The sequence below is a fragment of the Eptatretus burgeri genome, chromosome 16, assembly GCF_056783735.1.
Source record: "Eptatretus burgeri isolate ZD-2024b chromosome 16, Ebu_testis_v1, whole genome shotgun sequence".
Taxonomy (NCBI): Eukaryota; Metazoa; Chordata; class Myxini; order Myxiniformes; family Myxinidae; genus Eptatretus; species Eptatretus burgeri.
Window position 1 is genome coordinate 1,422,241 of NC_140976.1, and position 22,061 is coordinate 1,444,301.

Sequence of the window (22,061 nt, forward strand, 5' to 3'; positions counted from 1 at the left end):
TTGTTAAACACACGAACATATCCCCTCAGATCATTGTTAAACACACGAACATATCCCCTCAGATCATTGTTAAACACACGAACATATCCCCTCAGATCATTGTTAAACACATGAACATATCCCCTCAGATCATTGTTAAACACACGAACATATCCCCTCAGATCATTGTTAAACACACGAACATATCCCCTCAGATCATTGTTAAACACACGAACATATCCCCTCAGATCATTGTTAAACACACGAACATATCCCCTCAGATCATTGTTAAACACACGAACATATCCCCTCAGATCATTGTTAAACACACGAACATATCCCCTCAGATCATTGTTACACACACCAACATATCTCCTTCGTTCATGGGTAACATGAAGCACACCGGCAAATCAAAACCAAACTCGTGTGTTCACGTCGGCAATGTCGTACACTGCCTGTGGGCCATGTCGTCATAGTTGGCAGAGAGTTATTTTTACGTCCTTCCGCCTCTCATTCATTAAATTTACCTCAGCCTGATAAAATAAATAACATTGTCTTGGACTAAAATGTCTGGAGATCAATAATCACCGTGTCCCGTGAATGAGGCGAATGTGAGGAAGTTCTGTTCGGAGATTCCTGAATTTAGCGGAAATCGAGCGAAATGGAGAGTGAGTGTGTTGAAGGAATTGAGAGATTTGTTTCAAAATGACATGAACGAGAAGTGGAGGATTTCTTTCGAGTTCTCTCTGATATTCTCTTATTCCTCCCTCTGCACCCCTTCAGTAAACAAGGAGAGCGTGAGGGCGGGCTGCAGGAAATGTGGCTACCGTGAGTATTTGTGTTTACATGAAAACTAATATCAACCTTTCACAGAGCAAAACTCGCCCCCACCCCCTCCGCGTACCTAAACTCGCCCCCACCCCCACCGCATACCTAAACTCGCCCCCACCCCCTCCGCGTACCTAAACTCGCCCCCACCCCTCCGCGTACCTAAACTCGCCCCCACCCCCACCGCATACCTAAACTCGCCCCCACCCCCTCCGCGTACCTAAACTCGCCCCCACCTCCACCGCGTACCTAAACTCGCCCCTCCCCTCCGCGTACCTAAACTCGCCCCCACCCCCACCGCATACCTAAACTCGCCCCCACCCCTCCGCGTACCTAAACTCGCCCCCACCTCCACCGCGTACCTAAACTCGCCCCCTCCCCTCCGCGTACCTAAACTCGCCCCCCACCCCCAACGCGTACCTAAACTCGCCCCCACCCCCGCCGCGTACCGAAGCTCGCCCCCACCCCTCCGCGTACCTAAGCTCGCCCACCACCCCCGCCGCATACCTAAGCTCGCCCCCACCCCCACCGCGCACCCAAACTCTCCCACCACCCCACCGTGTACCGAAACTCGCCCACCACCCCCACCGCGTACCCAAACTCGCCCACCACCTCCACCGCGTGCCTAAACTCGCCCACCACCCCCACCGCGTGCCTAAACTCGGCCACCACCCCCACCGCATACCTAAACTCGCCCCCACCCCTCCGCGTACCTAAACTCGCCCCCACCCCGCCGCGCACCGGCTCGCCCCCACCCCCGCCGCGTACCTAAGCTCGCCCACCACCCCCGCCGCGCACCTAAGCTCGCCCACCACCCCCGCCGCGCACCTAAGCTCGCCCACCACCCCTGCCGCGTACCTAAGCTCGCCCACCACCCCCGCAGCGTACATAAGCTCGCCCACCACCCCCGCAGCGTACCTACGGCTCGCCCACCACCCCCGCCGCATACCTAAGCTCGCCCCACCCCCGCCGCGTACCCAAGCTCGCCCACCACCCCCGCCGCGTACCCAAACTCTCCCACCACCCCACCGTGCACCGAAACTCGCCCACCACCCCCACCGCGTGCCTAAACTCGCCCACCACCCCACCGCGTGCTTAAACTCGCCCACCACCCCACCGCGTGCCTAAACTCGCCCACCACCCCACCGCGTGCAAAATTCGCCCGCCCCCCCCACGTGCCAAAATTCGCCCGCCCCCCACGTGCCAAAATTCGCCCGCCCCCCCCACGTGCCAAAATTCGCCCGCCCCCACGTGCCAAAATTCGCCCGCCCCCCCACGTGCCAAAATTCGCCCGCCCCCCACGTGCCAAAATTCGCCCGCCCCCACGTGCCAAAATTCGCCCGCCCCCCACGTGCCAAAATTCGCCCGCCCCCCCACGTGCCAAAATTCGCCCGCCCCCACGTGCCAAAATTCGCCCGCCCCCCACGTGCCAAAATTCACCCGCCCCCCCCCCCACGTGCCAAAATTCGCCCGCCCCCCCACGTGCCAAAATTCGCCCGCCCCCCCACGTGTCTTGCGGCGGCACCGGCGCACTTCTTTCTTGCGGCACGGCGTGCTCCTCCCCTCGCAGCGGTGCCAGCACGCTCCTTCCTCACGGCGGTGCCGACGCGCTCCTCCCTCTGTTTTTGTCGTAGATGAGCCGTTGCGCACCACTTAACCAACATGGTGCTCGACAGAACGGAGCCTTCATCCAATTGGTAAGGAAAGCAAGATTATCAGAGATCTTGCTCCTTCGTCCATTTTTCTGGACTTTTGAGGGAGATTGAAGTTCGTGATTGATAGTGGATTGCAGTTCTTACCGATGTATGTCCAACTGGGCATTCGCGATGGATTATTCTTCAGGCTGTTTGATTCTTCTTTAAAACTGTGTACAGACTTTGACGTGAACAACTCTCATTTCTTTCTCCAGCTGGACACCTCACCTACGAATGTAGAAACTTTGTACGAGCCGACCCTTCCCGCGACCTTTTGCTGGACGTCAGCAGCACAAGCAGTGAGAGCGACAGCGACGTCGGTGAGACTGAGGGCAAACTGCAGAAGGAAGATGAGAAAGTGAGCCGAGAGCGAGGAAAAGGAAAAAGGCCTCGGTGAGGTTTTCTGCAGTTTTGTTTCTCTCGATTTGATAATTTGTTTCCTGTGCAAGTGGTGAAACAGTCTACAAGCTCGTACAAGCTCTCACGTTCTGCCGTCGTTCGGAATGAAAGGTGGAATTCCTCCGGGGTTCAGACCTGAATATCAATTTTAGAATATACTTCAAATATTAAATAATACAAAAAGGACAGTCAGATGAAACGGCCTTCCAAAGAACGGCATGCTCCACGATGTGACACGAGTTTTAAACCTTTTTTAATTAAACCATGTCGATGCAATCAGCATTGGGGGGAGGCATGAAATGTGGAACGATTGTTTTTTTGGAGTTGACCCAAGGGTTCATGCCCCAGGTGGTGGGGACTTGGGCTCACAGGGGCTAAAACCAATTTTTTTTGTTGTTAATTTTTTTTTAAACAAAATTTGTTATTGGGTCATTCCTGGTGGGACTTCCAATCCTTCAACTTTACTAAATGTGGGAAGCATGGGGGATTTGCGATGTCAAACCATTGCTTCGCTCTGGTGTTTATTTAGACTCAAGTACAAAAATCCAGAGGAATTCCGACATTTATTTTGTGTGCTTTGTCCATCTTTGGGAAACGTTGGGTCGAAGGGTTGTTTGCGACGTCCCCTTGCTGTTCTCCACTTGCTCACTTCATCGGACTTTTATGTCATGTGACTGTTCTTCCTATTCCTTTATTGCCTACTTCAATTTTGTTTGTTCCTATTTTTTTGGACACTCAAAGTTGACGCCCACCCCCATCCTAAAATAATTTTCCCAGGAAAGGTAGCACAAGCAGCCATAAAGTGCTCCGGATCCGAAATTTTTCATGGCCCGGAACTTGAGGGATTCGATCGTCAAACAAAATTATTGGAAGCACTTGATTGCAGAGAAATACTTCCCATGCTAAATAAAAATGAAATACCGGCCAAAGCGGGTCGATCTGGCCACGGAGAACCCCGATCTGAATGCTGATTCATCTCTGTCTTCCAGCTCTTCGAGTTCTTCTTCCTCTCCTCGGAGCAAAAAGGTTCGACGCAAGCATAGAAAGGTTTGATTTCAACAGGAAACCGTGTTTGTGGAAGTGATTGAAGGAGCATGTTTGTGTAGAAAACCAAACCAAAACTTTCTATTTCTATTCCTTTCCACAGAGAGAGAAGGGAAAAAAGACGAAAGAAAAAAAGATCAAGATCAAGAAGAAGAAGAAGAAGAAGAAGAAAAAGAGTGGAAAAATAGAAGAGCAGTCCAAATGAGCTTTTCTGGTTGGAAAACAGGTCCAACTTCACAAAGAGTTGGGACGGCTCGGCTCAGCACTTCGTTTCACATGAAGACCGTCATCCTCCACACAGAGAGAGATGAACAAATACTTTGTGAAAGGAACTGCTTTTCATCCATTCTGTTGTTTAACGCAGTGTTTTATACAAATGGGATGGGGGTTACAAAGAGGACTCTGGGATTGAGCAAGTTAAAATTGAAACCGGGACTGTTGGAATCCAGTTCACATTTTTCCCGATCCAAAGACACCAAAACATTTCCCCTTGATGTCCAACAATTCCCATCACAGTTATCCTTTCAAAGCTGGAGAAAACACTTCTGAGTTCTTGAACACTGATTCGTTGATCAAGGGGCAGAGGTGAAGTTTGTGGAGAGGACAAGGTTGAAAGGAATAAAAAGGAAACAAATTAATTTGTTTGTTATTTTGTTTATTAAACTGTCAAAAAAATTCCTATTCATATCGTCATTTGTGTTACTGCTGTTAGACATTTAGGAGGTGTGGGAATGTGGATGAACAAAGGTGAGGTATAAGACAGGTAAAAACAAGCTAACCACATCTCTTTCTTTCTGTTTCACGACAAAAAGCTTCATAAGCTTCTTCCATCTCAGGATCCATGTCCCCTCCTTCCAAGCCACTGTGTGTGGAAAATGACAGGAGTGAACATCAACACCAGAGTTATTCCTGCTCATTGTTTCTCAAACCCCCCAAATCCAACTATGTTCGTATCATGGTATTGAAGTGTGTGAGCACCCAGCAATAGAACAACAAAAAAAAATCGTTCCACTTTGTTCATAGTACATATTCCAACCATGCTTCCAACCCAACACCTCAAAGCCATACCTCACATGCTCCCAACCCCATACCTCAAGGCCACACCTCACATGCTCCCAACACCACCCTCAAGGCCACACCTCATGCTCTCAACCCATACTTCACCTGCTCTCAACCCTGCCCTTCAGGCCACAACTCACATGCTCCGAACCCCACCCTTAAGGCCACACTTCACATCTCACATATTCCCAACCACATCCTTAAGGCCACACCTCATACTCTCAACATGCTCCCAACCCCACCCTTAAGGCCATACCTCAAACATGTTCACAACCACGCCCTGAAGGCCACACCTCACATGATCCTAACCCTGCCCTTAGGGCCATACCTCACATGCTCCGAACCCCACCCTTATGGCCACACTTCACATCTCACATACTCCCAATCACATCCTTAAGGCCACACCTCATGTGTTCTCAACATGTTCCAAACCCCACCCTTTAGGCCACACTTCACATCTCATGTTCCCACCCTGCCCTTCAAATCTCACCTTGCAAACTCATGCAGTTCATCTTCATACAACAAGACCCGTTCAAATTGCTCTTTGAATTCTGATTGGGGGTGGGGAGGGGGGTGGGGTGGGGTAGAGAATAAATAGTGCATGTATTTACAGGAGGGACTTTGTCACAACAAAGAAAAAAACCTTAGCCACCCCCTCCTTCCCAATAACCCGATCATCAGTAGTTTTCAAATAGTAATCCACCAAATAGTTTTCCATTCCATGAGGTTTAGACAAATCCACAAAGAATGGGATTATTTTAGTATGATGAATGTATCCTGGGTCAGTGCAGTTCCTTTCACCGATTAACCCCCGTACGACGAGCATATTCGCTAAATGAGGACTATGTGTCCAAAGTTACCAGATTTGTGGTCGGCGAGTCAACCAGCATGTCAACTTACGGCACGTCGGTGCAGAGGTTGCACGGTAACCTTTGAGCTGTCCAATTTGGGTTCGATTTGTCCCTCGGATAGATGTTAAACTGGGAATCTCGTCTACAAAGTTGGTCAATGTCAAATATTCCGTGGTGTGTTTCGCAAAGCAAAGGCGAGTTATTACCGGCACTCTTAACAAATTACCAATTCCCACCCAAATCGGCTCCAGTCAAACATCAGGCCTGATGACCTGATTCGTGAAAAACTTTGCCCAAAACCTTTCCCTGGCCGACCCCATAAGATGAGAATAATTGGGGTATTCAAAGAAATCATAGTTGGAGTTGGCGATGTTCACCAGCTTCATTTACAAGAAGAGTGCAGTGATCGAAGGGAAAGAGGAAAGGGCGAGAGTAGACAAACAGGTTCTAGAGAAGCAACGATTACCAGGATCTGCTGCTGTAAATGGGATCCCCTGGGAAGTGTAGAAGACCGGTTCGTTCTGCAAAGAAAACGGGTTTGGGACGGGACAACAACAAGGTCGTGAGAAAAGAAGAGTCCCACCAAGTCCCTTTAAGTATTGGTTGTAACAGTTTCACTTTATCCAATGTTAAACATCTTCACGGAAAATCACTTTTAGAAAGAAAAAAAATGCAAGCAAATAAACTTTTGATCATCAGCAGTAAGTACATGCACATACATTTAAGGGGGGTGATAAAACACGGAAGAACGCCATGAAACGTCGATAAGTCCAAGCCGTGTGATGTCGAACATCCCGCGGTGACGAACCACTAACCGCAGTGCATGCACAGTGATGACGAGCCCCCTTGCTCCGAGAATGTGAATTTTGTCCAAGAACGTTTACCTATCCGTTTGTGGTTTTGGTCACTTTGAACTTTGCTGCATTGCACAAGTCATGGTCCACCCACTTGTCACCATTTTAGAAAACGCTCTCCCGGCGATTCTGAGCAAGGCAAGTGTGGCTGGATGCCATTACGATTTGGTTGGGTCTCACGGGTAACGGGTCTTTAACCAGACTCTGTGGCGTTCTGGCTGGAGAGTCTGCTCAGAATCTGGGATGTTGGAGGCTTGAACCCTGTCCGATAAATGATAGAGCATGGACAAACAACCATGGGTTGGCAACCATAGCGCAAGCTTTCTGGGCCTAATGTCCTGGGTTGAAGTTCCTTGTAAGGGAACTCGTATTATTAGTTTATCTAGAATTGAAATTCCAGATAAGGTGTTGTCATCGTGCACCGTTTGTCCGTCCGTCTCCTATTTCGACTTCTCTGGCCAAACCGCTGGGCCGATCCGGCTGAAATTTGGCAGCAACATTCCTCTCCTGACTGGTAACAGGAATTGCAAAGCTCGTTCCGGTCACATTACTTTAAATAGGTCAAAATTGCTGACTTAGTAAATTCCTTCACAAATCTTCTCCACAGCCACGAGTCAGAATGATACCAAATTTGGGTTCCATCATTCGGCCAGGATAGTGATGTTAAATTGTGGAGGTCATTCCGATCACTTTACCGAAAGTGTGTGAAAATGGCCACCTCAGTTAATTTTTGGAAAAAAATCGCGTAAATTCCTTAAAAAAAAATCTTCTTCTCCAGATACACCAGTCAGATTGCTACCAAATTTGGGTTGCAACCTCAGACCAGGGTCCTCATGCTAAATTGCAGAGACCATGCCGATCACGTGACCGGAAGTGTGTGAAAATGACAGACCGTAAATTTTTGGGAAAACAAAATCAAGCAATTTCCTTCAAAAATCTTCTCCACACCCACCAGTCAGATGCTACCAGATTTGGATTACAACATTAGGCCAGGACCCAGATAAGCTACAGGTCCAGTGGTTCTATTTTTTTTAAAGCCATGCCGAGCAATGTGCAGCGACAATGCCTTTACAAGTTGGTCAGGTCTCACAGGTAGCCCCGTAATGAGCAGGCCGCACGTGCATGGTACGTGGTACGAACGGTCATTTCCGGGTCGTGAGCAGCTGTAAGACGTAACAATGGAAAGGGAGCAGATCTCGCCAAACCTCGCATGTCAGTGAGCACTGCAGATGACAACAAACAAGTTGGGTTCACCCAAAACCTAAATGCAGATGTGAAAAGGTAATCGAAAACAAGAAACTATTATCTTCCTCGAATTTTTCAGCTAAGTTTTCACAGATAGGTGTCCGATCATGTGTGAGCATTTCTGCATTTGGAATAAGAGAAACACCCGCTCCCTGAGGAGGGAGGGTGGGGGATAGTTGGAGAGGTGAGGCAAATATATTTTGTGCCATAGCTAATAATCCACATGTCTGCAGCAGGGGTCAGTAAACCACTTTCACTGTGGCATGTATACAAGAGAAAATCTTAAGTCGTCTCCCCCCCCCCCCACCAGCATGCAGGGGAAGGTGGGGGGGGCGGTCCTTGTGCCTATGACCTAATCCTGGGTACTACCAACACATGCAAAATTTGGTGGAGATTGGGCCAGCCTTGTTATGAGCTTATCTGGAATTTAAATTCCAGATAAGGTATTGTCATCGCACACCATCTGTCCGTCTCCTTTATCGTCGACAAACCGCTGGGCTGATCCGGCTGAATTTTGGCAGCAACATTCCTCTCCTGACTGCTTACAGGAAATGCAAAACTTGTTCCGGTCACATGACTTTTTAAGTAGGTCAAAATGGCTGACTTAATAATTTTTTTCAAATATGTTCTCCAGACCCACCAGTTAGATAGAATGCAACCAAATTTATATAGTGGACATGAGACCTGGTAGGTCTCCATTCTATCTTCTGAAACCACCCACGTGTGGAGATAGCAACCAACAAGAAGTTTCACGCAAAACACACACACACACACACACACACACACACACACACACACACACACACACACACACACACACACACACACACACACACACACACACACACACACACACACACACCTTATTCATTGTTGGAGGATGTGATTTCCATTCAGGTGGGCAGGTCTGCAGGTTAAACTCTTACCTAACCAGACATGTAATCAACTTTGGTTAATCTGATTAAACATGTCTTGAGTGGTTGATATATATATATATATATATATATATATATATATATATATATATATATATATATATATATATATATATATATATATATATATATACACACACAAGCATATACCCATGCTCTGCACGGAGTTGAATGGGTGGCAAAACGTGGATGAGGCATAATAGTTGATGTTAAGGGAAGCTGGGGAGGGTGTCATTTGGGATGTGATGCACTATGGTTACTTGTCCTTAGTTTTCTAAAGGACCTCCCTGAAGATGACATTTTGAGTGAGTTTCTTGTTGCTGAATAGTCCTTGTGAGGAATTATTGTCCACTTTGATAGATATATATGAGTAACCTCTTGCATGTGAAAATGCAACATATAGTTGGCCATGGGAGAACACAGGGGCTCAGAGGTATATTCCGAGTTTGCCAAATGTTTGGCCCTGGGATTTGTTTATGGTCATCGAGTATGCGAGTCTGACTGGAAATTGTATCCTCTGCAGTGTGACTGGAAGGTTGGCGTCTGATGGGGCAAGTTTAACATGATATCGGCCTAGCCCTAGACTGAACAGGAGCAGTGGAGGGTGACCGAGAATCAGAATGCAAATTTCAATGAACGGCACTTTTTGGCGCACATCCAATGATTGAACACCGCTTGGACGCTTTAATTTGAAAATTTGGATGCTTTGATGTTATCTGGACGTAGGCCTATTGCAACTTATTTCAGGTGTTTTAATATGTAGGTTGGATTTCAGACACAAATTGACAGTCTAAGAGGGCGTGTTCAGTCCGGGAAGTACTTGGATTTCAGACACAAATTGACAGTCTAAGAGGGCGTGTTCAGTCCGGGAAAGAGCCAATCGGGGTACATCATGTTGGCAGAGCTCTGGCGCTCATCGTTCCCCTCCTTCCATGCTGATTTTTAAAACATGACAACCATTGCTGATGTTCTGAGCTATACTATTTATTATCAGTTGTGTTTATGTTCCGTGGTTGATGCAATGAGTACTCCCTTACTCGAGTTCATATTTTTTGGATAGATTGCAGCACTTACCGGACAGCAGTTCAGCGATGGCGACCGAACGGGAATAAATGCGGCCGTCGATGGGTTGAAAATCTTGTTGAATCCACGTTGTCATCCAATTCCAGCTTAGAAATTTAGTGCATCGTCTTCGTCACATTAAGAAACCCCAGTATATGGGAAATGAGCACATTCCTGCCAGCGGTTTCAGAAGAGAAACGTCAAAATACGCGCAGACGTTAACAGAAATAATATATTTTTAAAATCAATCTTTACTTTAAATACATTGTTTCTTGTTTCATTTTTTGTGTCAAATTCACCTTCTGAGGTCATCAGCATATGCAGAAGAGGGTTTTACATTGCAGACGCTGTTTTCGAGGAGTGGCATTACGCCTCTCGGCTGTGACGGTCTGTCGACGACAGACGTAATGACGTCAGCGAATGACCGATGATGTCATGACGGAATTACGCCTCAGCGGTGACGTCACACGTCGCCATGCAAACGAATGTAAAAGTTATAAAATCGCCCAAAATTCCCAAACCTGTCCGTCTGGCACGATCTCTCATAGCCCATGCTGTTCATTAGACCACAGAGCACCCGCATGCCGAAGGTGGTGACAATCCGTCCGGCAGTTTTGGAGGAGATACGTCAAATTACACGCAGACGTTAACAGAAATTATAGATATATATATATATATATATATATATATATATATATATATATATATATATATATATATATATATATCTCAAGACATAACACATTGTGTATTTGTCTGTCCCCTTTCATGAAGATGATTTGAGTTGGGTTTTCAAGGCCAATGTTTTAACACAACTGTGTGTTCATTCTGGTCTATTTTTGATCATAAAAAACTCGAAAAACATTTGTCATGAAACATTAATTACGTCTCTTCCATTGGAATTGTAGATGGTGACTTGCAAACTGAGCCTCAAGGGAGTGTACAGAAGCGTTTTAAAAAAGATAAAAATCCAAGAAGTAACAAGGTGAAATTCACTGCACATGATGTGTAACACGCACAGAGTGAAACGAGTGTTCATTTACGTACGTGGGACATCTAATAAATCGGGAAACATTTGTACATGTAGCGTTTTAAAATAACGCTTATCGCTACAAAACATCATATCTTCCAGTTTCATAGAATAACTCCAACCCGTCATTTTTGACGAGCTTTTTATGGATACATGGATATGGATTTTTATGGATATGGATTTTTATCACAGGATACAACACAGGATTGATAATGTGATCATAACCAGATGAAAACTCGAGTTTTGTTGAGGGACAAATGTATTCGATACGTTGATAAATGTAAGATGAACCGTTTGGTTAATCCAAGCCATGGCCACATGACCAGTAGACCGAAGGATCCTGTTCAGGTGTTCAGGTCACCGACTCAGCACTAAGTGACGATAAGCAGGTGAAGTGTATGCAATAAGTCTTTTCCAGTCTATCACATCCACAGCAGGAAATCGGTTTCATTTATTTACCGACCGTGACAATTGCCCTTGTTTGTTGTGGTTTTCCCAGAATTGGTCACTCGTGCGCAGATTCTACCATGAACTCTCAGCGGTGTTCGAATTGAGCTGAAAGCTTGCTCGTAATCGTGAAGCGGACTGACCATGTAGTAGTTTGGATCCGTTTCTGGTTGCGATTCGGAAGTCGATGGCACAGGGTTGTTGAGCCGGCCCCAGTTACTCGCCCGAAGCTTGGTAATCTTCAGCAGCTCGGCGCGGCAATCCCTAGGAGAAAGTGACAAGTTTGACTTTGCACAGGAAATCATTTGCAACTGTAACGGGTCGGTGTACGTGCGTGCGGCGCTTCGTACCTGTCGCACGTGTCATCAAGGATCACACGTTCGATGTGATCTCCGATACGGTCCATTTCAGCCTGGCTGTCGCTTTGGCTGGATAACTCCAAGGCAGCTCCAGTAAGCTGAGGAAAAGGAACAGCTCCACAGGTCACGATGACAGAGCACAAGGTTAATGGGCAGCACGGTGGTCAAATAAAATTATGAAATCCCAAATCAATACTCATCATCATGGAATGTTACGGTGTAGTGCTGCCCAGGCTGACCTACAAGTGCAGCTTGATATCTGAGTGTCTTTCTCATAGCTTTAGCCTAAAGAAGCTTCCCCCACAAGGCAATGGGGATCCGTTACCCTAGAAAAGGTATCCGTGCTGTTTGGGTCAGTTTTATAGTAAAGAAGGAGGTGGGCTGTTGTGTGTGAGAGAGAGACAGAGAGAGAGAGAGAGAGAGAAAGAGAAAGAGAAAGAGAAAGAGAAAGAGAAAGAGAAAGAGAAAGAGAAAGAGAAAGAGAAAGAGAAAACAGAAAACAGAAGACAAGACAAGACAAGACAAGACAAGACAAGATTCAAAACAAACCTTCAGAACACGGACACCACATCGTAGATTGTCATGTGAAGGATGTTCGAGAAGGGTATGAATAATAGCTCTCAGCCCTTCACCGAGGATGTGCGCCTTATTCCCACCAACCTGAAATCACAATTCCAAATCAATGAGAAACTTTAGATACAAAGCACAAATGACAAAGAAAAGGGAGACAATATGATGGGCAGGCATCATTGACAGCAAGTTTGGTCAATGGGAATTGACCACATAGATCATTTGTGAGATTAATGTGAATATCCCAAAAGAGATGTGAACAATCACAACTACTGTAATACAAAATTCACAATCAATGGCCATAATCCCAAAGGATAACATAAGCATCGCAAAGATGTCATCATAATCCCCAAATTGAACATTCATCCCAGAGATGTGGACATTAAAAAAAAACAAAAAAAAACACAGTAAGGCTTGTGGAAGAGCGAGAACACTGAACGGATCAGGCCGCAACAGGACAAAAGGAACAGCAGCGAGAGAAGGGGAGTAAGGTACACCAACAGCAGAGCTGAAGGACAAGATAAAGGGAGATTTGGACAAGTGAAGGTTGTGGGGTTAGACTAAACTTCAACGTGAGAGATTCCAATGATATTGAAGGCCGTGGTTTCAATGGCGTCAAGATGTGAGGCAGGGGAGTCAGCCCAGAAGGGAGAGCAGTACTCCATCAAGCTGGTGATGATTTCCAAGCAGATGGAAGAAGACCGAGGGCAAATCAGGTCAGGTCAGGTCAGGCATGGGAGCATGCGCCGGAGCAGCGCGGCGCGGCGCCCACTTTCCGCCGGTACTCCAGAGTCCGAGTCTCACAACCGTAGAGCAAGACTGGAAGCACCAATGACCTGGAGACTTGGATGTACGTCCTCTTGCACAGGTACTGACAGTGCCACACCCCATGATCCAGTGAATCCATGACTCCCCAGACCCAACCCAAACGTATATTGACCTCTGGTTCACAGGCAGCAGAGACATGAATATCACTGCCAAGGTAAGTGAATCTCTCCGTGACCTCAACATCCTCACCACAAACAGGTACAGACAAGATGGCAGCATCCAAGATGTCATTGAAAACCTGGATCTTAGTTTTGACCCAGGAAACCGGTAATCCCAGTGGCTCCGACTCTTCAATTAATGCCTCTAGGGCCCCCAAAAGGATATCCAGAGTCTCCGCACAAAGATGACTGCATCATCTGTGAAATCAAGGTTAGAGATCTTGACATTCCCAAACGATCCACCGCAGCTTGATCTCTCCGACATCCTCCCCAGAATCCAGTCCATACAAGTGCTGAAAAGTGTTGGGGCAAGTACACACCCCTGACAAACTCCAGTAACAATTGGAAATAAGTCAGCGATGGAACCACCATGTCTCACAGCACTCTCAGTACCAGATTATAGTTCAGACATCAGATCAATCAGTTCTGGTGGCACCCCACGAAGACCCAGAATCCTCCAGAGGGCATCCTGGTTCACTGAATCGAACGCTTTACAGAGATAAACATATGCTGCAAGCAGCCCCTGCTGGAACTCTCGTCTGCGTTTGGTGCGGACCCGAAGAGCAAGGATACGGTTAATCCTTGACCTCTTTGGTGTAAAGCCTGACTGCTCTGTGCACTGGTGCTCAAACAACTATGGCAAATGATAGGGTGAAAAGGGCAGAGAGAATGTGCAAGAGCAGTAGACCAGGTTTTTAGAACACGTGAGCTGATGCCGTCGGGTCCAGTAACAAATTCAGAGTCGAGGGTTGAAAGAACCTTCTCCACTTTCTTAAGTAAAAAGGACGGAGTCCAGGAGCAGGTGGATACGACAGGGAAGGATGGGTACCGAGAGTGAGGAGTTGGGGACACAAGATTTGGAAACAAATATAGAATCGAGGAATTCGGTCTTCTCCCGAGCGGGTGCCATTTGAAGAGAGAGAAGGGATTGGAGAGCATACCCCAGAGACAGACTTAAGAAGACACCACCAGGTTTTGGAGGAGGAAGACAAGTTTGAAAGTTAATTCTTGAGGTTGGATAGATGTTGTTTTCTGGCTCTCCTGAGGGTAGACACACTTGTTGGGAACTTTTTGAAATGCACTGAGATTGCCTTTGGTCGGATTAGTCTTCCAGGAAGAGAGGGTAAGTTGTTTCCGAGTAACTGCCTGACCACCTGATTCAGTCGGTGGGAAGAAGAGTAGGATAAATGAAGACTAGATCGGATGAATCTATGCATGAGAAAGATTAGGTTTCTGTGGAAGAATTCCCAGGCTGAATTAACATCAGGCATGGTAGATATGGGAGAACAGTCCTGAAGAGAGATGGCTGCTTGCAGTCCCTGCCAATCTGCTTGAGTGAAATGCCAGACTCACAGGCTTTGAGGCAGCTCTCTGAGAATAGCCAGGGAGATGTTGACCTTCATAAGCGCATGATCAGATGAACCAATTGGAGCAGAGGAAGAGCAGGAGACATTTGCGGGGAAGTTGGTCGTCACCAAGTCCAGAAGGGAAGATTTTCCACTGGGAGAACTCCGGGTTGGAAAGTTCACAGATTGAGTCAGTCCCATGGAGTCACAGAAGTCCTTTGCTGAAGTGCCATAGCTGGTGAGAGAGGTACCAACACCCAGTCAAGTTTGCTGGTGACAATTTAAATTGCCACATATGAGGAAGAGAGAGTCGGGATGAGCGGTTGAAAGACTGTCCATGTTGTCTGAGAGAGATAGAGAGAGAGAGAGAGAGAGAGAGAGAGAGAGAGCGAGAGAGAGAGAGAGAGAGAGAGAGCGAGAGAGAGAGAGAGAGAGAGAGAGATAGAGATAGAGATAGAGATAGAGATAGAGATAGAGATAGAGATAGAGATAGAGATAGAGATAGAGATAGAGATAGAGATAGGTAGATGTGGATGGAGTCATTACTGTTAGAAGGATGGTACAACACACAGACTAACAAGAGGTGGTATCGGAAGGGAGGTCGCAGCCAAAGGTACTTGTGGGGGTTGGGATGTATAAGGTGAGTACAAGGGCAGTGAGAAATTGGAATTATTGATGTAAAGTGTGACTCCGCTGTTGGGGAGTGGTTCAGGCCTATCAAATTGAAGGAAACTAACTGGGGAGAGACACTTGGGAGTCAGGGACATCCTGTGGGAGGAAGGATTCTGTGAAACAGATGATGTCCGATTTATCAGCAATGGCCTGGATTGAGAGATCTGTGAAGTTGGAGCGGAAACCTCGGATGTTTGAGGTCAACACAGTGAGGTACAGAGGAGGAGGAGGAGTTGGGATGGTACAGGACGGGGGGGTGGGGGGTTAGTGGGGAGGCTTTGTGGGGGTAGGGTGAGGAGAGGCTTTGAATGGGTGGGGTGAAAGAGAGCAGGGTGATGTGAAAGGGTGGGGTGAGCGGGAAAGTTTTAGTGGGTGTGGCGAGGGGGAAGCATTGAGAGAGTGGGGTAAGGGGGATGTAGAAAAGGATCACACGCATCTTTGAGGTGGTGGGGTGGATACCAAAAGAGGGGCCGTGAAGTGGAGGGATGCTGATTGCATATTCACAACTTGGACAGAGATATAGATCATGGAAGGGAAGGGAATAATTTTGTTGAAGGTACGGAGAAAGGTGATGCTGTTGGTGTTGGAGGAGGGTTGGTAGACCAAGCACTTTGCTGACAGACAGTTTTGGAAAATAATCACTGTGAAGAAAAAGAAGAGCAATATACCGTAATGAAAAAGAATAAGATGAAGGTACTCTTGATGGAGAAATAAGGAAAGTGATACATTTTAAGATGTTTTAAAAGATGATGTTCAGGAAGCATTTTAAGATGTTTTTAAAGGTAGAAGCTTGTATATTCAATGAAAATTCAGTTTGGAAATACTGTCGCACCACGAATAACGCTATTCGTGGGGGATACGTTCCTGAAAAATTCCCAAATGTCAGGGCATTGTTTTTTTTGTTTGTTTGTTTATTTTTGCATTGTCTAGGCTCGTGGAAAAGCGATTACACAGAACAAATAAGGACACAACATAACAAAGGGAACAGCAGGAGAAAGTGGAAACAACAACAGCATGGCGGAGGGAGCAAGTAGTCAGAGATGGACAAACAAGGGATGCAGGTAACGATGAGGGGTAAGAGAGAATGCAAAGGGTGGAGAAATATGGATACAGAAGCAAATTTGTGTTTGACCAGTTTGTGATTTTTGTCAAGGACTGAGGATTGGGGATAGCCTGATGCCCGTCTGTCAGAAGGATGAGAGATGTCACGGCACAGAGATAAAGAGGATTTTCCAGAGAGTTAGTGAGATCATTGATGAAGGTTAGGAATAATATAGGGCCGAGTTCACTGCATTGGGGTACTCCAGCCTTGACATCGATGGGAGAAGAAAGGGTTCTGTCGAGAGCCACACATTGTCTCCGAGAGTGGAGGACGTCAGTAATCCAAGAGTGGAGTTTTCCTTGGATTCCGTAGGCAGACAGCTTGGAGAGCAATGTGATCATGTTCCCAAAAGTGTGACGAAAGACGTGTGCATCATGACTAAAGTTGACGCATGTGAATAATGACGGAATTTTAAAATCCCTGAGTCGGTGCAGGAGGGACAATGACCTTCCGTCCCTTCCTTCAGGAAGCATTTTTAAGATGTTGAACCGACTGGTAATGAACACAAATGGAGATTCAAACACAGCCCAATGCATGTACTAATGGAGATACTCACCATCAGCCCACACCTGCACGTGAACAAAAGGTAAAAACAAGAAACACACACACACACACACACACACACACACACACACACACACACACACACACACACACACACACACACACACACACACACACACACACACAGTGTGTTACCATCAAGTTGAGATACAGTTCCCCCAGGAAAAGAACAAAATTATGAAAATTTCTTCTTTCTTCCTCATTTTTAGAGGTGATGGCCTTCTCCTTCAAGTTGTACTCGTCCTCGCATCTGGGGAACAATTAAAACAAATAATTAATGAGCATGATGTGCTCGAGGTTGTTTCACATTAACAACGAAAACAATTCTCTTGTGACAGCAAAAGTGGATTCGACTTGAACCGATGACGTTTCTGAACCGTGTTTGGCTCGAAAAGATGATCTGAGGTTGTTAACAATGGAGTGTTCAATTTATCAACCTTTCCACTCAGTGCCAGATTAAGGGGGGAGCAACCCAGGCACAAACTCCAGGGCCCCCCACACAAAAGGAGCCCCCCACAAAGCAGGGTGCTCAGCAATCTGGGCACAAAGATATGATGCTGTGAGGGATTATTGATGCACTGATGAAAGGACAGTGATTGTAACGTAAATAGTGAGGGCTTAGATGTATAAAAGTGCACACGATCACTTTGTGAATATCCCACGGATGTGTCCAGATGAGGATTTGTAAAAAGAAAGGTCTGGGCAGGAAACAGCACCGACGACGCATCCATGCTTGATTCCACCCCTGGCTGAATGAGCGTGGGCCCTGAGAAGCCTGACGTTCTGCCAAGGTCAGAAGGAGTGTGGGCCTGTTTTGATATAGAGGAACAGATGTCTCTCTTCTCCCTGTGACTTTGAGCTCGGCGAGAGCAGACGATAACCTCCCAAAAGGTCAACTCTGGTATGAAAAGCCAACATGACAGAGCGGACAACTAACTCTGTTAACGATGAAATGTACAGTACGGTGTTTCATAGTTCACTGGAAGGGCACTCGGTCGAGCGCATACGTCCGCCACGTAATGCCTGATCCACCGGAACAAATCGGGACAATACATTGTTGAAATATCATTCTATATCTTTCGTTTTTGGCCCGATCTCTCAATGGTGAAGAATCACTTTAAAAAAAAAGAAATAATTCTCATATCCAGATCCGGAATTGGATGTTCACCAAAATCGAATTGATTCGTCCTTGTAATCAATTGGTCCTCGTCAAACACCGAACCTGTCCACCAAATTTCATCCGGATCCGTGCACAACTTTTTGAGATATCCTGTAAACAAACAGACAGATAGAAAGAGGTGAAAACATAACCTCCTTCACCTTCGGTAGTGGAGGTAGCAAGACCATTGGCTGTTTTTCGGGAGGTTGGACTTTCGGCGTCGAAGGGAGATGTCGATCACCTCTGACGCGACAGTCTGTACATTGAGATTGTCATGGACAAGAGAAATGCAGTGTGTGTGTCTATGACCAGTCTTATTATTATGTTCCCTCTGCCCCTGTACTCTGATCGCACTTGAGGATCTGTAGCTAATCATATTTTGTTTCTCATTTTTTCCAGTTCAACATGGGTGATCGACACAAAACTCCAGGTGTGTGTGTGTGTGTGTGTGTGTGTGTGTGTGTGTGTGTGTGTGTGTGTGTGTGTGTGTGTGTGTGTGTGTGTGTGTGTGAAAGTGGTGCAGAGAAAGAGAAATTCGCGGAAAGACCGTGAGAATAAACAAGAAGAAACTCTTTCAAAGGTATCAATAATTAGTGATTGTTTCATGAGCGTTAAGACGGTCTGTTGAAGTAACTACATCATTGTCAGTACCGGCAGTGGCATCAACAAGTCCATCATCATCACTACAGGCAGAGACAGCAACAACTTCATCTCCACCTGTTACCAAAGAAGTTGTTCAATATCAAAATGAGCAAATTAAGGAAGGACGTGAAGATCATCGAAGAGAAGAAACTGGATCCCAACCTTGCGGGTTTGTCAGCGACATTGGCCACTGGGATTGGCCATTGGCCACCGAATTGCAAAACTGTGACGGATAATTGCTTGAGAAATCATCACCACCCCAAGAACAGTGTCGGAGGATGGGATGCACTTCATGTTGGAAATGTTGTTCCTGGCTCTGTTTCTCTCCAGCAACTGGCAAAGTCTGCTTGCTACGTCTGTAAACTTGTGGCCACTGGGAAGAGTGAACGATCCAGTGATGGATTTGGTGACTGGTAACACGCTTGGAGGCGTTGATTTGGGAGGATTTGGGGGCAGGATTTGGGAAAGGGGCAGGATTTGGGAAAACGAGAAGCAGAATTGTGTGGATACTGGCGTAAGCTTCTGATGCATGTCGTGAGTCCCATCAAATTTAATGCTTGACTTATCGAGGAACGGATGAAGTGATGGGATCACAAACAAATGGATATTATCTTGACATTTTGGAACTCCTTTCACGGTATGAGCCATGTCTCGCTGCTCACATCAAACTCGATGCCAATAAAGGAATGGTCACACAGATTACCTCTCATCCACAGTTTGCGAAGAACTAATTACAATAATGGGTGAACACATCTTGAAGCAGATAATTGCAAGAATAAAGGAATCAAATCAAAGTATTATTCAGCTTCACTTGATTGGACCCCTGATGGGCCTTACGTTGACCAGTTGACTTTGTTAATACGCTACATGGAGTACACATCACCAAAGGAAATGTTTCTGACATTCATGTCCAATCGTGGTCACATCGGTGCTGCTATGGCTAATGCACTGCTTGAGATTTTGGCGTGTCACAACATTGATATCAATGACTGTCGAGGGCAGTCATATGATAACGCTGCAAACATGAGTGTCAAGTACTGATGAATGCAAGTCCTCATAAAAAAAACAGAATAGCTTGTCAGTGTTTGTAACATGTTGTGGACATTCTCTTCATTAAGTTGGGAAAGCAGTGACTAATACATGCTCTGCAGCATGTGATGGGGTTCTGAATGAAAAGTTGTCCCATCCAGACACACGGTTGTGAATTCCCAAAAGGTTGAGTGAAACTCGTTGGTCTGGCTGAGCTGATGCAATGAGAGTCATAATACATGGATATGATAAGATGAGAGAAGCACAAGATGAAATCTCAAGTGACTAGGAGCAGACACTCAATGAAATCTCAAGTGACCAGGGGCAGACACTCGATGAAATCTCAAGTGACCAGGGGCAGACACTCGATGAAATCTCAAGTGACCAGGGGCAGACACTCGATGAAATCTCAAGTGACCAGGGGCAGACACTCGATGAAATCTCAAGTGACTACGAGCAGACACTCAATGAAATCTCAAGTGACCAGGGGCAGACACTCGATGAAATCTCAAGTGACCAGGGGCAGACACTCGATGAAATCTCAAGTGACCAGGGGCAGACACTCAATGAAATATCAAGTGACCAGGGGCAGACACTCGATGAAATCTCAAGTGACCAGGGGCAGACACTCGATGAAATCTCAAGTGACTACGAGCAGACACTCAATGAAATCTCAAGTGACCAGGGGCAGACACTCGATGAAATCTCAAGTGACCAGGGGCAGACACTCGAAATCTCAAGTGACCAGGGGCAGACACTCGATGAAATCTCAAGTGACCAGGGGCAGACACTCGATGAAATCTCAAGTGACCAGGGGCAGACACTCGATGAAATCTCAAGTGACCAGGGGCAGACACTCGATGAAATCTCAAGTGACCAGGGGCAGACACTCAATGAAATATCAAGTGACCAGGGGCAGACACTCGATGAAATCTCAAGTGACCAGGGGCAGACACTCGATGAAATCTCAAGTGACTAAGGGCAGAAGAATGTGGTTTGAAATGAAATGAAGGTGACAATGTTAATGAGAAGATAGGGAAATTGGAAATCACATTGTACGCTTCTTTCGGGAATGATATTTTGTAAATATTCAATGCAACAAACCACACACAACAGGATCCTAAAATGGTCTTTAATTCCGCAGTAATGGCACTGAAGCCTCTGAAAACATTTGTAGAGTCCAGGAGAGAGAAGTTTCATGAATATGAGGATGCAGGGAAGAGATTGTCTGGAACAGCAGAGTATGCTCAGGTTTGTCATCACCTGAGAAATGTGCGTCTCAATGCACTGGATTATGGTAAAGCAGAGGTCGCCCAGATGACACCCAGAGAGAAGTTTTGCACAGAAAGCTTCATTCCAGTTGTTGATCAGTTTATTGGATCCTTAACTGACTAGAATAGCTGCTTATGATATTGTCTGTGTGTGGTTTGGATTCCTTAATCAACTTGAAGATTTGGATACTTCCAATCCGAGCTCCGCTCAGCCGCAGCCAGTCTTGTCAGCATTTACGAGACTGACTTAGAGCATAGCCATGGTAATGAATTAGGACATTTTGCTGCCATTGTGAGACTTTCCAAAGAAGACTACAAAGACAATATGCCAAAGGAACTGTTGTTCGACAAAATTCTTGTTGAGAAAGATTGAAAAGCAACATTTCCAAATGTTGAAATTGTTCTGAGAATAAACTTGGTGCTGATGGTGTCCAACTGCAGTGGTGAACGGTCCTTTTCCAAGATGAAGATACTAACGAACAGATGAAGAACACTGGATTTCAAAGGCATACTTGAAATATTTTACTCTCAGAAAGTAAGTAAACCCACTTTGTTTTAGTTTAATTAATACTGTAAACTAAATAAGATTATTTTCTTAAATACTGTAATATGTGAAAAAGTTTAAGTGTGTCTGTGTTGTTTTGAAGACTAAACATGGTACTTATATTACATTAAACTTTGTGAAGAGACATATGTTTTGCTTTTCAAATAAGCTCATATAATCTGTAGGGAAAACAAACGCAAGGCTGATTTACATATTATTTAATAACACCAGTATGGAATTTGACAATGAAGTTTTAGTGGCAGGGGCCCCCACAAGTTGCTTGCCCAGGGGCCCCCACAAGTTACTTGCCCAGCTGCCCCCCCCAAGTTGCTTGCCCAGGGGCCCCAACTAGTTGCTTGCCCAGAGGCCCCCACGAGTTGCTTGCCCAGG

The 22,061-nt window shown here is 46.0% G+C and overlaps 2 protein-coding genes and 1 long non-coding RNA gene across 6 annotated transcripts in view; 1 reads left to right on the forward strand and 2 right to left on the reverse strand.

Moving 5' to 3' along the window:
* Positions 1-512: 512 nt before the first annotated feature.
* On the forward strand, positions 513-4,582 carry SREK1IP1 (SREK1 interacting protein 1). Of its 3 annotated transcripts, XM_085859216.1 has the most exons (5): positions 513-647; positions 763-807; positions 2,717-2,894; positions 3,890-3,947; positions 4,048-4,582. In XM_085859216.1, exons 1-5 carry the CDS (start codon positions 641-643, stop codon positions 4,147-4,149), a joined length of 390 nt encoding a protein of 129 aa, XP_085715342.1. In that variant the 5' UTR covers positions 513-640; the 3' UTR covers positions 4,150-4,582. The 3 variants fall into 3 exon arrangements, with proteins under 3 accessions (XP_085715342.1, XP_085715340.1, XP_085715341.1); XM_085859214.1 differs by lacking the exon at positions 513-647 and having other exon boundaries at positions 654-807; XM_085859215.1 differs by lacking the exon at positions 513-647 and having other exon boundaries at positions 654-807; positions 3,890-3,926.
* Positions 4,579-22,061, reverse strand: part of LOC147010312 (polyadenylate-binding protein-interacting protein 1-like) — a 66,791-nt gene continuing 49,308 nt past the window's right edge. For both annotated transcript variants that reach the window (XM_085859197.1, XM_085859196.1), the window contains 7 exons: positions 17,162-17,276; positions 12,336-12,446; positions 11,778-11,884; positions 11,571-11,691; positions 6,321-6,375; positions 5,494-5,554; positions 4,579-4,806 (listed from right to left, as the gene is read on the reverse strand). In XM_085859197.1, coding sequence (XP_085715323.1) covers positions 4,719-4,806; positions 5,494-5,554; positions 6,321-6,375; positions 11,571-11,691; positions 11,778-11,884; positions 12,336-12,446; positions 17,162-17,276 — 658 coding nt within the window. In that variant the 3' untranslated portion in view covers positions 4,579-4,718. The remainder of the gene's footprint in view (positions 4,807-5,493; positions 5,555-6,320; positions 6,376-11,570; positions 11,692-11,777; positions 11,885-12,335; positions 12,447-17,161; positions 17,277-22,061) is intronic.
* On the reverse strand, positions 7,468-10,683 carry LOC147010313 (uncharacterized). The gene is made up of 2 exons (XR_015052286.1): positions 10,250-10,683; positions 7,468-10,124 (listed from the first exon to the last, which is right to left on the reverse strand). It is a non-coding gene; the product is annotated as an uncharacterized LOC147010313 (long non-coding RNA).